Source organism: Larus michahellis, chromosome 10 (genome assembly GCF_964199755.1).
Source record: "Larus michahellis chromosome 10, bLarMic1.1, whole genome shotgun sequence".
Taxonomy (NCBI): Eukaryota; Metazoa; Chordata; class Aves; order Charadriiformes; family Laridae; genus Larus; species Larus michahellis.
In genome coordinates, this window is record NC_133905.1 from 8,557,415 (window position 1) to 8,575,342 (window position 17,928).

At 51.9% G+C, this 17,928-nt stretch overlaps 1 protein-coding gene across 1 annotated transcript in view; it reads right to left on the bottom strand.

Moving 5' to 3' along the window:
- Positions 1 to 16,984, bottom strand: part of PRICKLE2 (prickle planar cell polarity protein 2) — a 111,084-nt gene extending 94,100 nt beyond the window's left edge. The window contains exons 1-2 of the mRNA XM_074602588.1: positions 16,882 to 16,984; positions 16,347 to 16,432 (exon numbers count right to left, since the gene is read on the bottom strand). Of these exons, the coding sequence (XP_074458689.1) occupies positions 16,347 to 16,432; positions 16,882 to 16,923 (128 nt within the window). The 5' untranslated portion in view covers positions 16,924 to 16,984. The remainder of the gene's footprint in view (positions 1 to 16,346; positions 16,433 to 16,881) is intronic.
- Positions 16,985 to 17,928: the final 944 nt, after the last annotated feature.

Consider the following 17,928-nt stretch of genomic DNA (forward strand, 5'->3'; position numbering starts at 1 on the left):
AAGGTGGCCACGGGAAAAGCGAGAGCGGCAGCCAAACTCCAGCAGTAAAACCCAACCTTTGCCTTGGAGAAAGCTCGCGGGAAGGGGCCCTGTAGCCAAAAGCGTGGCGGTCGGCACAGCGCTTCATCCAGCCCCACAACCTATTTTTTGAGCATCACTATCCACAAAAGGAGACACCGTCGCGTTCCCATGAAGCCGAAGGGAAGCTGAGCGAGGAGGAGAGCTCAGCACAGCCAGCTCCCCACGGCTGGGAATGACTAAGCCATCTCCAAAGGTAACCCTCCTCGACCATAAAGACTTCCAGAGATTGGGAAATGTAATGCCATTTCTTTAAAAAGAGTTGCTGCAGTCGGGGTCAACCCATCCCTGGCTCGGTCAAAGGCCACGCACCGGCACAGGTCGTCATTTTGCAAAGAGGACAGTCTGAAATTCGTCACTGTTCAGTATTTAGGAGCTGAGAGATTGGATTTGAAGCCAAATTTTAATTGCGGGTTGGAAATGGGGAATTTGCCCCATTTTAAAGTCTGGGTGCAGCGGAAACCGCTCTGAGGAGCTGTCAGATCAAAAAGACGCGGATCTCACAAGATTAGCTGAGCTCTGCAGCTTTGCCCTTTGGGGCCAAGGGAGAAGAATGATATCAAATTTTTATCAGCTAAGAAATTCAAGCCTAGCTTGAACACCACCACATCTCTGCAGTCCATCGGAATAAATCCAAACCACGCGGGGAGAATAGCAAAAAGATTTAGTTAAAAATCTCACAGGTCGGGCAGCATCAAGGTCGAAGCTGCAGACACTCCTGTGCACAGATGTATAAAATGTTGAATCGGTAGCAAGATCCCTGTTTTCTGCTTTCCTGCAACTCCCTGCCTGTCCCTGCAATGGTATGAAGGGGTTCAGCCTCCAAGGATGCTGTGCCTCGTTTGCTCCCCATCCGACGGGCTTCAGAGCAGTACGGGGAGATGTGATCTCCGCAGCTGAGGACGGTGTATGAAATCCACCCAAGCTGGCAGGGCACCCGAGCTCCATGCCCACCTCAAGCCCTTTAAACTGCCTGGGGGGCAATTAAATCATTGATCAGCCTCGCGCTTGCCCTCTGTGCTGGGCTGAAATTTCACTCGTTGGGTTGCCATGGTTAGAAACACCGCGTGTGCGCGCACCGTCCCGCTGCTGCAAACGCATCCATCGCGCACATCCAAAGGGCTTCACTTTTCCTGGATTGCACAAAGGCGTTTATCAGCGAGAACCACGGTCAAGCCAAATTTTGGCCTTCTAGCTGCAGCTGTTGCCATCAAAGAGCATTCAGAAGATGTAAAGTTGTATTTTACCTTGCCTAAAACGCCCCGCAAAGGCCGGATGGTTTTTATTCGAAGGCTGTCATCACAGGTCTCGCACTGGAGATCACTTTCCAGGTCCCTGGGAAATTCATGGCACGTCTCCCAGTGACTTCCCCAAGGCTAGGGTTTCACCCCAAACTCGGAAGGGCTCAGGCCAAAAAGAAAGCTTAGACAGTCACTGCATGCGCTGGAAGCGAGCAGCTGGAGCGGAAAACCAGCGTTTAACAGCGCTAGCAGCCCTGCAAAATTTTACAAGACACAACCCTCACGTTAGAGGATCCATTTCTTTCTTCATAAAAATATATTGGGCTTTTCCACAAACTCCGTTTATTGGTCCATTTGGCTACTCGCTCCTTTTATGAACTACTCGAGTTCCCGGATCATCTGGAAAAGCCCAGGAAGACGGCGGAGCGGAACCACAAGGATGTGCTGGCCGTGGGTAAGGACTTTCTCTGCTGCCACAGCTCGGGCGCCCCGGGGAAAGCACGGAAGAGAAAAGCCAGCAGACGGGGCAGCTGGATTTCATCACCTGGAAGGAAGCACCCAGCATCTTTTTAACCCATTTCTTCTTACTGTCTACAAGGTTTTGGATAGAAATACCTCCAAACCTTTCACCTCAGCTCAAAACCCACTTGGCAGCAAACAGGCGGTTAAGACTGGGAATATGTTTTTACCAGCCTCCTATACCTCTTCCATGGGGGTCCTTTAATGGCTACAGTTAAAGAGCAATCTTGCACGGAGGTCCACACGCTAACATAACAACATATTTTAACTGTGTATTTAAGCAGTTTCATTTCTATTGACATTGGCTAAGGTGAGCCCTAAGGTCTCGCCGGGCTCCAGCACAAGGCTTGGGCTGCCCAGGAGCGCAGCCTTTCCAGCTACACGTTGCCAAATCTCCTTTAACGACAACAAGCTCCTGCAAAACATTTCATAACCAGCATTTCCCGAGGAGCCGGGTGCCTGGAGCGCTCAGTGTGCTAAGTCCAGTGCTCTGCGGCACGGTCAGCGCTGAAAAAGGACTGGTGAAGCCCTACAAGAGAGGAAAAGCCGAGCGGCACGAGCAGAAACGTGCCCGGCTCCACACATCTGCTCCTGCCCAAAAACCTGGGGCAGAACTGGGGTCCCGCAGACCTGGCTGTGGCGTAGCGTCTTGCTTTTTGGTCCCAGTCCCAGAGCTGCAAGAGTTCATTCCCAGTAGCATTCTCCCAGTACCTCCCAGCCCAGCCGGGAGCACCTAACTGGAGATGCACCAGCCCAGGCAGGAGCACCTAACTGGTCACGGCAGCACCAGGCTCTTCTCACAGCTCCAAAAACCGCAATGCCGGAATCGCCATAATGGGACAAAACATCCATTCCCAGAGCCCAGCTCCAGCGAGTCCTCCCGAAAAGCAATTATCCAGGCGCATCAATATAACAGCATTTTTATCCAGGTGAGAAGGTGCTTTACAGCACGCGGGCCAGCTTTTACCCTTGAAATTATTCACGTATTTCATGTCTTAGCTGTGCCAAGCCGGGCAAGGGTGAAGACTGCTCGCGACAATCCCACGGAGCGGCTGTTTTAAGCCCTGCGACAAGGAGCTCGGCCGCCCTCCCAAATAGCAGGGGCTATTTTAAAAAAAAACCAACCAACTCTTACTATTGTAATCTTGGATTACTCCCTACCACCCAAATCCATTTCATCTTAATTAGGACCCGTTATTATAAAGCCCCTCCAACATTTCCATATTTCTCTGATCATTACAGGCCATGGATACCCAGTAGCAAAATCCACCCAGCTGTGTATTTTGCATAAACTGGTTATCTTGAACCACATGCCCTCTCGCTCTCGTTACCAGCCCCATATTTTATACACCAGCGGTGACACTTCCAGCCCCGTGCAGGAGTAATGCTTTGAGAGATTTAGATTAAGCCCAATCCAAGCAGCTCGCTGGGGGAGACAGAAAATCTGAATTCCTCTCAAATGGATGACTAAAATCTGAAAATTCAGCACGGCATCTTCTGGTTTCACCAGGAAACACATCGCCCAAAGCGCGGCACGAAATCCAGCTACCCTCAATATTTTAACAGTGCCACAGTGAAACCAAAAGCTGAGAATGGACTTGGCATTGGGGTTCTTTATTCCCTCTTACAAGAAACACAAGGAGCACTACGAGTTCACTGAGAAACACATCTTGGTAGTGCCTGTGCAACTAGCTACAGGGAGGGGAAAAAAAAGAAAAAAGTCACTTTCTGTCGGAAAAAACTTATTTCACAAGGTGAGGCCCCAATCTCCACGAGTGGCTCTGGACAACAAAGCACACACCACTGTACCTGCAGGACGGGGTCCCTCACTACCAAGCAGGGACTTCATCTTCCAACAAACGACTCTCCAGACAGCATCCAGCCCTGACGCCTCGTCCCTGGGGCCAGGGCTGCTTCCTGCGCCATCCACCAAACCCACTGTTTCCAGTTTCCTTAAACAGCTGAGAACTTCTGAAAGAGGGGATGAGAATCATCTCAAAGACTTTCCTAAAGGTCCTGCAGCTCCACCAGCTTTGGTGCTGCCAGGAGCAAGACCACAGCACTGCAAACTCCAGCAGAAAACCCCCAGCCCCAAGATGTGCTGCTTCTTTTCTAGAAGGAAGGACTCGTAATTCAGCATACCCCAATATTATCCGTCTTTCGAGACCCTTCCTTGACTTGGGGTAGTTCCCTACATCACAAGATGTCTCCAAGACTCTGTCTTTGTAAGGGAGATGAAGACTGCAACCCTTCACTAGCGTGGGCCCCTTCGTTTTCCCCTCTCCGCAGGCTTCGAGCCCCTCCGAAGCTCGGCGAACACCAGGCTGAGCATTAATCAACACAACATGCGCTTCCATCCAACTTCAGCAACCACCATGAATACTCAAGTTTTCTATTATGTGCTGGGATTATTTGTATATATGTGCCACCCCGTGTCTTGTTATATATACACACGCACACACATACATATAAGCAAATGCACACACACACGAAGTAATTCATTTCTGCAAAATACAATTTAAGCACAGGGATTATTTTTTTTCCCCTTCAGGCAGCCCCGAGCAGCAGCCTCCCAACGCGGCGACGCCGAGTGCCCTCTGCTGTACACGCAGACAAACGCTTCTTTGTTTAAAAAGACGACTTTTTAATTTTATTATTATTATTTTTTTTAATACTTGCAACTTTACTTCGGACAAAATATTTATTAAAATTACCTTTGATCATTTTGAGCGCAACATGCAGTACTAATGCCCCCAGATTTCTCCTGTCAGACAGAAAGATTCATGTCTCCTATAGGTTGCATCAGCAGAAAGTAAATAACCTGGGCTGGAACTGCACAGGGTACAGTGTGAAAATGTTTTATTTATACATTTGAAAATAGCAAAGGGAAATCAGAACAAACAATCCAGCTTTATCATTCAGGTATTTACCAGATAGCCTTCACACTTCAGCAAACCGCACGTCTATTAGAGGTACAAGCCGAAACTATCACGTGGCAACATGAAATCATTTTTCTATTGTAAAGCAGCATTGTTCCCGCTACTGGAAGGAAAGATAATACTAAAACATATTCAAATATATGTATTTGAAACTGCTACATCTTGTAATAAATTATGCACTTGATATTAAAAATCCGGGCTACACTGCACAAACCTGCCTTAAGAATATTAACTTTTATTGTCTTCTCACGTCCCAGCTCTTCTCAAATCTGACATTTAAAGGGGCTGCGTTTCCAGCACGTGGCTTTTATGGCACCGAACGCAAACTTAATATGGCACGGGCGCAGCTCCGTGGTGAGCGTTCCCATTCGTTTGGCAGGCGAGAAGAGAAAGGGAATCAGCCTTGTCCCTGTCCCACTGCCACTTCTCCAAATACTGTGTAATCTTATGCAAAAGCCCAACTTCCGCAGAGTTGTGGGCTTTGCAAAAACAGGTATTAAATCACCTGCAAAGAGCCAGGGCAGGTTATGAAAACAACAAGCCCAGCAGCATCACTGCAAAGGGGTGACCACCTCCACCCATGGCAGATGGGTCAAAGACCAACCCTGTCTTCCCCATGGAGCAAACCCCGCCACGCCGAGCACACAACGGCTTGGGGAGGGCAGAGCAGCGCTGCTCCATCCTCCAATGTCAAAACCCCGGTTATTGCCATCACGTTGTATTTTCTTCCCCCCGCTCTGCTTCACGCTCCCGCAGAAGATGTCTTTTTTTAACCCGTCTCTGTGCAACACGTCCGCAGTGCAAGCGGGACCCACCTGCCCCGCAAAGCTGGGTGGTCACACCTCCACACCGCCCTGGGAGGGCCATGGGGTCGGAGCACCCATGGGTGCAGCCTCCAGCGATGCCCAGGCCCCCGGGTGCTCCCATGCAGCCGCCCCGTCCCCGTCGGTCGATGAGCTGGCTGCCGAACGGCACAGCCACACCGGCACAACTGGTTCCCCATCCCTTCCAGTGACTCACTCTAAGACTTCTCCGCTTCCAGCATTTGTATTCACTTCACGGCTTGGATTTCCTAGAAGAGACAGCACCCAGGAAAACAAGCCTCCTCTTACGCCCTCCTCTAAATGTGCCCGCATGAAGCTGATCAAAAATATTCCAGTTTATTTTTTTTAAACGAAATCTTTTACCAGCATTTTTCCCTAACAAAAAGTTGGCATTTTTTATAACTTTTCATCTTGCTATTCTCAGTGATTCTTGTCCTAGATTCCTCATCTTGGTTGAAGGCCAAGCATCACTAGCTGAGCCAGAGAGAATATAAAAGCATCTTTCTAAGACGCTATAGAAAGGAAGAAGAATTGGACCCTGGGAGCCAATTCACTTTCATGCCTTGGGTATTTAAGGATCAAACACGCATTTGTGAGCTGACACAAGGTAAAAAGGTGGCTTTGAGACTTCACGGCGTCTAAAGAATCCTCTGAAAGCATCTTTTTACCAACTAGAGTGCAAGAGAAAACCAGGAGCAGCAAGGCATCCCGGAGAGCGGCTGCCAAGCCCCCAGGGACAGCCCGTGGAGGGGACAGCCGGGCTCTCGGGCCGCTCCTGGTGGCACCAGGGGCAGGGAGTGCTTGACACCACTGCTCCGCTCGCTCGCAAAGCAAACAGCTGAAGGCGAGGAAACAGGACCCACCCAAGACACGCAGGGGAGGTTTCCTATGGTTACTGCTGCCATGGAAATACTTTTTTTGTTGGCTTGAGCTAAATAATATCCGGCTCCTGGGGCCGCAGCAGGCACCCTGAAAGCTTGGGTTGGGTCCTTAGACCTACACCCCGCTACTGGGGTGCGACCGCGTCGAGTACCGGCCGCCTGCGAGCATCTCAAAGCCAAGGAAGCCTGGGGCTTTCCTCCTGGGGCCTGGGGCTTCGTTTCAAGGAGAAGAGGAGGAGGAAAGAAAGTGGAGGAGGGGAAGGAGGAGCGGGGTGGAAGGGGGGGAAAAGACATCTTTTACTAATTGCTCACAGCTGTGGCCAAGCAGCTCCCATTTCGGCTGCCAGGAGCTGCAGCCGGCGGGGAAAGAGCCCCCGTTCTCCCCGACAGGCTCCGGAGCAAGAGAAACCCCTCTCACAGGGAGAGGGACGACTCCATCCATCCACAGGCTCTGCGCGGGGATTTCAATAATTATATTTATATACTCCCCTTATCAGCGAGAGCAGCCATTATGTCTTTTATCACCGCGGCGGCAGCATCCGCACGAGGGCAATTGATAGGGGATGAAGTATTTGCTGCGATGGCTGAGTACAAAGTGCCTCCCTCCGCGGTAAGAATAATAATTGTAATACTTAGCACTCGAAGTGTTAAGCTCTGGCACCAGGGCCCTGCGGAGGAGCAAAGAGCCACATACAGGGGAAGAAGCAGCCTCTCTGAGAGGAGCACCCTGAATTTTGTATTCGCCTCTCGGCCCCAGCATCAGTGAACCTGAGAAAGGCTCTGACCATCGGCCGCCTTGGGGCTGCATGGATGCATGGCCCGAGCCCGCCAGGACACAACAGTCCATGAAAAAAAAGGCTCTTTACAGCCACGCTTACCCTGAAATTAGTTTTCCTCGCATCAGACGATTCTGCTAATGTTAACAAATTCCTCCGGCGTTAGATAGTGACCGCAGACATGCTGCGCGCGCGGGGAAGAGTCCCCAGCCCGGCTTTCCCCCGCCATGGCGGGGAGATTATTCATCGGAGGAAAAAAAAAAAAAAAAACCAACAAAAAAAAGCAAATATCCAAATGAGCATTGCGAATTGCAAAACCATCTGCCAAAGGTCTCAGCTGATACTACCCGCAGTCCTTAAGCTCGGTGATAGACTTACAAGCCAGACAATGAAAATGCAATTGATTATTTGAAGAGTGACTCACTGGTGTAATAAGGATGGATTACTGGGCCGGGCGGGGGGGGGGAAGAATGTCTTTGAAAAAAAAAAAAAAAAAAAAAAAAAAAGACTGCAGATTGACTTTTAAAAGGCAAACAGAAAAGGAACAAAACCCAAGAAGACCACTTGAAAGCACTGAACAGCCCTCTGTGGCGGAGAGCAACATGAAGGAGGGCAGTTCTTGGCGGGCGTCAACTGAATAGCTGCACCCCAGCTCCCTCCAGCTCAGCATCTCGGGTACCAGCCTTGATCCACCCCATTCAGCTTTCCTGCCAAATTGGTGGCCAGGAGCTTTTCACGCTGCACTGCGCTCGTGACAAAAACCTGTTACAAACCCTCTATTAAAGGAGTTTTTCCCCTGTTTTTCCCCTCCCCGCCAAACACGTGCCACACGCCCCAGGCGGCATGGCCAGGGCTCCGTGGGACACATCCTGCAGGGAGAAGGGACTCTGTGCACTCCTGTGGGGCCGGCAAGGAGGACCGAGAGGGCTGAAGCCACAGCAGGAGAGCAAAACCCAAAAAGCGGACGGGGATGCCAGCCCGGCTTTGCATGCCACAGGACCGATGTGACCCTTCATCTCCCACCTCCTCCCTCCCATCAGCTCAGCAGAGGCTTCAACAACCACTTTAAACCTGAGCTCGGGGGGGATGCACGGGGATCTCAGGACCTTACGCATCCCGCATCACTGAGCTGTTAAATCAATTCACCACGTCCCACCAAATCGCACCCTAATCCATAACCACAGCCCGCGACACCCACAGCTGTCTGCTTGAAGGAGATGCCCTGCTGCAAGGCAATCCATCCTGCTTCCGAGTTCTGCGGATCCGTGCCGGGCAATTCCATCCCACGAGGCTCCGAGAGGGAGCTGTGCTTTGGCGGTGCACGGCAGCACAGCCCCACCGCCAAGGAGCCAGGAAAGCACTCGCGGCCATCGTTCTGCCTTCAGGATGGCAAACCCCACTCGCTCACGCCAGGGCAGGTAACATCTCACCCTTTGCGTACCAAGAATCAGCTGTAGTCATTTTTCCAAAAACTTAGGGCAAAAAACAAAAACAAAAACCCACCAACTTTTAAAAAGATTTGTTTAGTCTAGGAGTAAAATATCAGGTAAAGTCATAATTCAGTGTTTATTCACTCTGCCTTCTCCATCATTGGTGTTGTTCACAATCACAGAATCGTAGGGTTGGAAGGGACCTCTGGAGATCACCTAGTCCAACCCCCTGCCAGAGCAGGGTCACCCAGAGCAGGTGGCACAGGAACGCGTCCAGGTGGGTTTGGAATGTCTCCAGGGTTGGAGACTCCACCACCTCTCTGGGCAGCCTGTGCCAGGGCTCTGCCACCCTCAGGGTAAAGAAGCTCCTCCTCATGTTTAGGTGGAACTTCCTGTGCTCAAATTTGTGCCCGTTACCTCTTGTCCTGTCGCTGGGCACCACTGAAAAGAGCCTGGCCCCACCCTCCTGACACCCACCCTTTAAATATTTATAAGTTTTATAATCACTCCAGAAACAGAATTATATTATACAATCACTCCAGGAATAGAATAAACCCCCCCAAACCGACCCAAAACCTGCCACAGCTTATTAGTGTTTTTTTACCCCCATTCATCAAACCAGAATTCCACAAGGCTGCTTCCAAACAGACAGAAAACGTACCCGCCGTGCCCTTTCTCTAGGAGAAATTCTGCTTTTTTGGCTTCTGCCGGCAGCTCAGCTGCGACGGAGCAGGGCAGAGCCCGGCAGCAGAACAACTCCAGTTACAGCAGCTGCAGACTAGGGCTCTGTGTTCAGCTGAAATTTAATCAAGAAGCGTCTCAAACTCCTTTGAGTTCTTGCAATACAATCCTGAGTGGCTTGTAAAGGACTTCAAACAGGCTCCCCGGGCTTGCCCGGATGCAAGTGCATACCTCACCTGCTCTTTTGTACATCACATACAAAAAATTAAAGAATTTATTTTAGGCTTTTCGCCAGGGACAACACGGCCTTCAACATTGTAATGCTCTGTTAAAGTGGATACCATGTCTCCCAGCCAACACAAACAGGATACCTTATCAGTCTCGGCTGTTTTAAGTGCTGTTTCAGCAGCAGGGCATGAAGATGTGGAAGTGACAAGCCAAAAAAATGGCTGGGAGTCCTTTAAATTCTACTATGTGCTTGACGCTTATATAAAGACAGATTGTCCCAGGGCAGGACAACGTCGAAAACCTCACTGGGATCCCTACTCTGAAACCCACCCAAACTCCCTTCCTGTCAGTCCGTCTGTCCGTCCGCAGAGATGCTGTGGGACGGTGGCAGCAGCACGAGCCATCACTGGGTATCCTGCTCTTTCCCTACTGCCACAGGGGTTGAAAACTCAAAGAAAAAGTAGACCCTGATTTTTCAAACACTGACATAACTGCTTAATCTCACAGGTGTAAGTAAATAGGACGGCTGAAGTCATTTATGCCAAGCAAAGCGGATGCTCCAGCATCCTCCTGAGCTAAGCTTCAGTGCGCACAGCAGCCACCCATCCCAAACCACCCCGGGCACGGAGGCTGAAGGACACTGACCTCATCAATGACCAACCTGGCAGGGAATGACATCTCCTTTCTGAACTGCTTACAACAAGAAACTCCCAACACATTGAAAAACAAGCTAATGATACCAATCCGTTTGTGAAAGGCTTTAAAAATCAGCAGACAAACCCCACCTTCGATATTTTTGCATCCCCTCCACCAGGACAAGAGCATCCTCGGGAGACAGGTGACTCCCGCCCACCCCTGGGGACAGGCACAGGTTCCCTGGGGACAGCGGCCTGCCTGTCCCCTCCGTGGTCCCTCAGGGACTCACCGCCGGAGCACTGGGACAGATGGCACCGGGATGGACCGTGCCGCCCGAGTTTTGCCTATTGCAGCAGGTTCCCCACTGCAAAATGCACAACTTGCTAAACCCCACTGGGCTCGGCGCAGTTCCCTGCGGCAGCGACGCGAGCATAAGCCCATTCCAGATAAGGCATTGCTATCCTCACATCCCCAAAGCCTTTCATATAAACATGCAAGGAAGTGTGGAATATCTGAATCCTAAAGGAGAGAGAGGCACAAAGCATGTTATTCATGAAAGGGAAAAGCTGGGAGCGTGTGTGTGAAAGATACATAACCTATGAAAAATGCTGAAAACATATGGAAGCAATAATCTGTACTTTTTTTTTTTTTTTGGAAAGTAGAAACAAATGCTTCAGGACTCAGTATTATTCGTTCACGTGCTGCATTACAAATATTATCGGTTTTGCTCTCTGGATGAGGCACTAGGCATCAAACCAGAGACCCAAAGGCGGCCCAGGATGCGGACGCCCGTCTGCTGGGATGTCCCTCCCACAGGCAAGGCCAGTGCCAGGCGAACGCTGATTGATGTTGGAAACACACCCAGAGTTTCTCCTCGCACGGACAGTCCCGTCCGCAGCTCGCCACGCACGAGCAAATAAATGTCCAGAGCACTGGGAACTGGAACACAAAGAAAATAAACATCCACTGCCACTAGCAACTCCCTGCCTCCAGTCAACAAGGCAGAGACGGGAGTTGCAAAACAACCTGTCAACCATCACCCAGCAACCTCAAACATGTCTGGGCTTCTGGTCAACCACCTCATTTACCAGGTCACCATCTCACTACACATAGCTGTTTCCTTGTCTGTCAGCTTAACCTTGTCCAGAGGTATTTGTGATCCAGTGGTCACATCACGACCCTTTGGGCTGAGCCTGTATCACTTGGGACATCCAGGTGGTCTCTCCTGAGAAGCTGAAAAGTTTGTCCTCGCAGATGCTCCCAGATCTGACGAGGCCAGATGAGATCAGACTTCTGTGGGACTGGCCACAGTAGATTGTAGTAAGATGCTGAGTTATGGAAACAAATGCTCAAAACAATCGTACGTACCAAAACTTCACTTGTTATGAGGGAATGTAGTGATAGGACGAGAGGTAACAGTTTTGAACTGAAAGAGGGGAGATTTAGATTATCTATTAGGAGGAAATTCTTTACTGTGAGGGTGGTGAGCCCCTGGCCCAGGTTGCCCAGAGAAGCTGTGGCTGCCCCATCCCTGGAGGTGTTCAAGGCCAGGCTGGACGGGGCTTTGAGCAACCTGGTCTAGTGGGAGGTGTCCCTGCCCAGGGCAGGGGGGTGGAACTGGATGATCTTTAAGGTCCCTTCCAGCCCAAACCATTCTATGATTCTATGGTTTATATGGAACATTACTGAATATTAAGTCAACAATCACATAAATAGTTGCCCTGGAAGGTAAGGGCCAGGCATTAAGTGCCGTACAAACACGCACCGCTGACATTAAGACTGAGATGTGTCGCAGCAATGCATGAAGAGATGCAGATCTCTTCCCCACCAAAACATCATTTCAAGAGACAAAGATTACACTGCATATGCAAGAAAAAAAAAAAAGAGACTCCAAGAAAAGATGTAAAACACAATCTCCCACTGAAACGAAAAATCCAGTAAGTCAGTCTTTTGTCTTTATGTCATGTTTATTACTGTTGTTTAAATGCTTCTGCAAACGAGAAGAATAACTATGGCAACAAAGACTTCTCCAAAGGTTTTCAGACACTATTTTTAAAATTCTCTTATCTGTCACAGCATCTGAACGCCTTCCCTCTGAAATCGGCCGCACGCCACTGCTTCTGCAGGCTTTGCAAACCAGGTGGTACATCTTCCCCGCCCCTCAAAGCAGAGCTCAAACAGAGATTCAGGTGTCCTCCATCTGTGGTTTAGGTGGTGGTGTTGGAGGAGAAGGTGGAGAGAAAGGAACACCAAGGTCTGCTGAACTGCAAGAGTATCATTTTTTTTGCAAGGCTTTCTCAAGAGGAGCAAACAAACTGTGCCTCTGTGTGCTAAACACATGCCAATCTCCCCACACGAAGGATCCGCTATTTTAAATACAGGACTAAGGCTGTAATTTCACTTTGCCCAAAGTAAATCTGAAATTAGTTCTTCACAGTAGGCTTAACAGCAGCAAAAGCCACTCGTTCCCTTCCCGGAGCTGCCAACCATTTGTCACCTTTAAGGTTTGCATATTCCCACTAATTGCAGCAGGACGAGGTTATAAATTCCCTTCCCTTCCCTCCTCCCGGACCACCTCCCTTGCAGGCTTTTCTCTGCAAGACATTATGCAAAAGACACTCCTAATGGCTATTCATTCACCCAACTCCGGTGACAGCTTTATTTAATGCCAAAGCTTGTTAACAAGCTGAATGGCACACGATTTAATGTAATGCAGATCTGATTAGAAAACACCAACCGGGCTCCTAAGGAGTTGGGAGATTTTTATTGAATTTGATTTCACTTTTTTCCCCCCACACACAAAAGCCACCTTTCAAGCACCGACCTGTATTAATGAGGATTTGGTTATGTACACCCAATTTCCACCCTCCAGACCGCAGCCCACACAGATGAACTTTTCAGTCCTTAAGCACTTTACTGACAACCTACCATAAACCAAAGCGACGTGATTAGAGCAAGGGGTCATTTTTGCCGTTCAGGCCATGAGAAATTGGGGGTTATAGTTTGATAGCCGCGTCCTCGCAGACTCGACGCCCAAGGATGATGGAATTCAATCTTCAGTCTTTTCAAACCACTTACTTTCTCCTCTTCGGGGCTAAATGATTTAAAACTGAAAATTGAATTTCTGCAGAGGTCTGAGGGCGTCGAGGAGGGGGTAAGACGCAGGCAGCGGGGCTCCGCTTTAACCGTGGCTGTAACAACGGGGCGTTTTCAGTACCTTGCTTCCACCAAAAATTGTATTAAATATACCGACACTTTTACAGGATCATTCACCCACTACCTTGAATTTGAGATTATAATTTCAGAGCACAATTAAGAAGATTCAAAAACAAACTCAAAAACCAGGGACATATTTTAATTACTTGGCAATCCCCTTTCATCTCCTTTTTGCACATCACCTACAGTACAGAAGGCCGGCTTTATCCAGAGAAGAAAACAGTTCTGCAGAATACAATTTATTTTCGAGTGGTTTCCCTGGCTCAGGAGGTATGCATGCGCTCCCAGGAATGACAAATTCAACCAACACTCAAAGCCATCTCTCCCCGTCTGAGGAAAGTGGCTTTCAAGGGAACCTAGGGGTGCAGAAATCTTTGGCATCTAGCAAAGCAATTTGCCTGCTTGACAGAGAAGCTGCACAGATCACACCTAAAATCACAGGTAACTAGAAAATACACAGTCCTGCATAATTACATGTATGAAAATGCCTGCATCAGCAATGGTTTCAGTGCCTGCAAGCTTATCAATTCTTTTCCCTTTCCCGACAGCGTATCACCAGTTCCCATCTGTGAAGCGAAAAGGTCCCATTTACATTTATCAGCAAAACTCCGCTATTAAAGGATTATAAAAAGGCTTACAAATCTCTAGCGGTTAATTGATCTGGGTTTGCATCCTTAATCTGCGGTTCTCCTTGCAAACCCTTGTTTTCTTCCCACCTCAGGTGAAGGTGTCGGTGAGCATCCCCAGCGGGAGCTGCGTCCGCAGAGGGCATGGGCTCCTCAGCGTGTTTTCAACCCTCAAAACTACTATTTATTAATTTGCCTGCTTACATGTCACTGGCATTAATAGACCACCGGCTAGTAAAAAATGAATCCGCTTCCTCACTATTGCGTTCCAGCAAATAGGTTGCCTTTATGTGTTTTAATTGCCTAATTACTCTTCTATCGAGGCAATTAAATGTGAATGCATATGCAGGACTGCTAGCCTGGTCCCTGGTGAAAGGTAACACGGTGTAAGGTGTAACTTAGCATTGCCTGCCTGCTCAGCAGGACTTATCCTTCTCCTGCTCCGGGGAAGGTAACCTTCCTTCCTGAGAGAAGGCTGCTGGAACAATCCACGTGATTTTAGCCAAAACCCTTGCCCATGTCCGGGGTTGCTCAGAAAAGGGCAGTCAGGAGACAGCTACGGGTGGCCCTGGCCAGCTGGAACCTCCTGCTCCAGGCAGGGTTTTGAAGGATGCAGCACAAGAGGCACAGTGTGCCCGTGCAGAGGACACTACCTGAGCAGAGCCACGACACCACCTCTCACCCGACGCTCCTCACGTAGCCGGGTGCCTCTTCTGCTGGGCCATTTGGCCTTCAATGGGATGCTATCAAAATTCACCTAATTTTTCAAAAGCTGCTGGATAGTTGCACCCTCTGACATAACAAAACTCAAACCACAGCACCTCGTAAATCCTTGGAGCTTTGGTGACTGCACCTTTTCTTCTTATCCTACATTTAAAAGTCCTCCTTGACACTTTAAGCAGCATGAAGTGCCTCTGCAACAGCTGCTACCCCAAACTTCATCTGCGAGGCAACCTGGGAGAGCTCAGGAAAGCGTTTATAAGCCCTGAAAAGAAGAAAACTCAGGGGTGACCTTATAAATCTATTAACGCACACGTGGCAGATTCAGATTATGGGGAGGGTGTCAGGAGACCACAGCTCCTGCAACCTGGGAGAAGGAGACACCTTCACCTTCTGAAGGTCTGAGGTGGGACACAGTACACCTGGATGCGCCACCGGCACCTGCGGAGGGCCAGGCTGGAGGACCACAATGAGCCCCACCAGCCGCTGCGCATCCCTCAGGGCAGACCTCAGCCCACGGACCCTGTCCCACCACACCTCGGAGCAAATGCCACCAGGAAAGATGATTTGCACGGCTGAAGCTTAAGATGCAACTCAACGGGAATAAACCAGTCCCCCTCCTCGCTCCGAACCCTGCGCTTTAATCTGCTGAGACGCAGCTCCGAGAAGTAGGGCAGAAGCTGGAGGAGGGCCGAGCGCGGCAGATGCTGGAGAAAAGGGTATACCCTACAAAACAAGGTTAGAAGGTCGCCAAGGGCTCCCTGGCCTACTAAGTCTGTGCACCAGCTCCCAGAGCCCGCAGCCCAGATTTAATATCGCCGAGTCCCACATCGCCCACGAGCAGGACCTCATTTCCAGGGATCACACAGGGAGGAGAGAAGGGGCTGACACAGCCCGAGGCCAGGGCTCGCTGTGCCCCGCAGGCACCAGCGCCCTCCGTTTGGCAAAGAGACACAAGAGAAACAGCCAAAAATACTTGTTCGATCCTACACATCCCCCATCCATTCCAATAGCTAAATCTCTGCCTGGCATCACCGAGAGGGGATAAACCCTGCCGTGGGGTCACAGGGGGAGGCGAGAGTTTCACACAGCAGTTTGGTGCAAACCACCCAGGTCCTCTCCTGCCCTGATCCCCCCTTCCCACCCCACCCCAGCCTGTCCCTGCCGGGCTTCAGCCCCCAGCACAACCTGGGGCAGCAGGACGAGCTCCTGACCACGGCGGGGAGCGGATCGGCTGCAAGGTGGTAATTAGCAAACCAGTTACCCCAGTCCCAGGTCTGGATCCTGCTGCGCCCTGTGCCAGTGCCACGCACGGGCTCCCCCCGGCACTGCTTGGGGGGCCCACAAACCCCCCCATGTCTCAAGAGCCACCAGCCAGGGTGGGCAACACGCCTCAGACCGACACAAGTGCCCCCCAAAAAGCCACGTTTGCACCCTAGATGTACAAAGAGTTGGGAGGGAGCCCCAAAACCCTGTGAAGGGGGATCCACTGGGGTCCCGCTGCCCTTGGGGGCACGGGGCGGGGGACACGGGGGTCTCACCGGGCCTTACCTCCACTTGTGCAGGGCAAAGCCAGGACACTGGTCCCCGCAGGTGTTGCAGGGCTGGCCCCGCTCCGGCTCCCCAGACGCCGTCAGCTGCAACAAAGCGCGGAGGTGAGCCCCGGACCCCCAGCTGCGCGAAGCGGGGGACAGGGGGCACGCACCTAGGGGAAAGGGGCATACTGGGGGGCAAAGGGGCTGCTACTGGCGGGGAAAGGGGCTGCTACTGGCGGGGAAAGGTGAGGGTACTGAGGAGAAAGGTGGGGGCACTGAGGGGAAAGGGGGTACCCGGCCGTCTGGGAGAAGGGGCAAGGGAGGGAGCACGGCAGAGCTGTGGGGGGAGGGGGACGGGACGGGGGGACACACCGGGAGAAAGGGTCGCTTGGGGGCGGCCGGGGGGAGGCACACACCGCGGCCGGGGCGGGCGGCGGGACGGAGCCACAGGTTGGAGCGGGGCGGGGTGCGCACCCCGCGGGACGGGACGGGACGGGACGGGGGGAGAAGGAGGAAGACGACGACCCCCCCCGGCACTTCCCGGTACTCACCGACCGGCCGGAGAGCCGCTTGCGGGAGCCGCGGCCGAACATGGCAGCTCCGCGCAGCCGAGCGCAGCCCAGCCCGAATGCGCGGCAGCGGCCGCCCCAGCCCGCCCCCCCCCACGGCGGCCGCCCCTCCGCCGCACCGCCCTCCCACCCCCTCGGCCCGCCCCTCGGCCCGGCAGGCACCGCCCCGGGAGGGCCCGGTCGCCCTCCCCCCGTCCCCAGCTCGCCCCGGGCCGGCGGCTCCTTCCGCCCCGCTGCGCCCCAGCGCTGGCTGTCATCACTCCGCTTCAGAGTTAACGACCCTCCCCGCGTCCTTCCCGGCGCCGGTACTCGGGAGCACAGCTCTCGGGCAGCTGTACCCGGCAGCGCAGGGCACTCGTAACGCTCCAGAGGACGGGTGTTAACAAAAAACCTGAGCTCCAGAAGAGCAGAGATGGGATTCTGCAGCGCTGGAAGGGGCGCGCGCTGAAGTTACAGCTCTGGGCACGTTGCAGCCTTCACTGCGCAGGGGGCTTTTACTGGCAGAGGCAAAGGCAGGGAGCAAACAGCCCGCATTCCCGCTGGGCTTCTGTTTCGCTCCTCACGGAGGAAAGATTTAGTTCACAAACAGCAGCGCGCAGGAGAAATCCGGTCACCTGGAGTGTATTTGCAGCCTGAGACGCTGGGCATCTCAGTACCTGTTACACCCACAGAGCAAAGTACCTGTTACACCCGCAGAGCTCACGGTCCTCCCTGAGCTACAGGTGGGCCAGTGGGGCCGGGAGCCATGGGGTCTGGAGCTATGGGGCCAGGAGCCATGGGGCTGGGAGCCGTTGGGCAGCCCACACATCAGCCTGCTCTTGTCATGTATACAACACGCTACAAAGGGACCCCCGGGGCCAACATCCAGCCCGTACCCCTGGGAGTTTGCAATCAAAGGGCACATCTGGCACAAGGCAGAGCGAAATGAAGCCCGGGAAGAAGGGGGAGCAGCCAACACGCTTCGCAGAGCACAGGGGTCCTCGCGAACGTGCTCCCGGTGGGGAAGGAGCAGCTTCGCCATTAGCATTT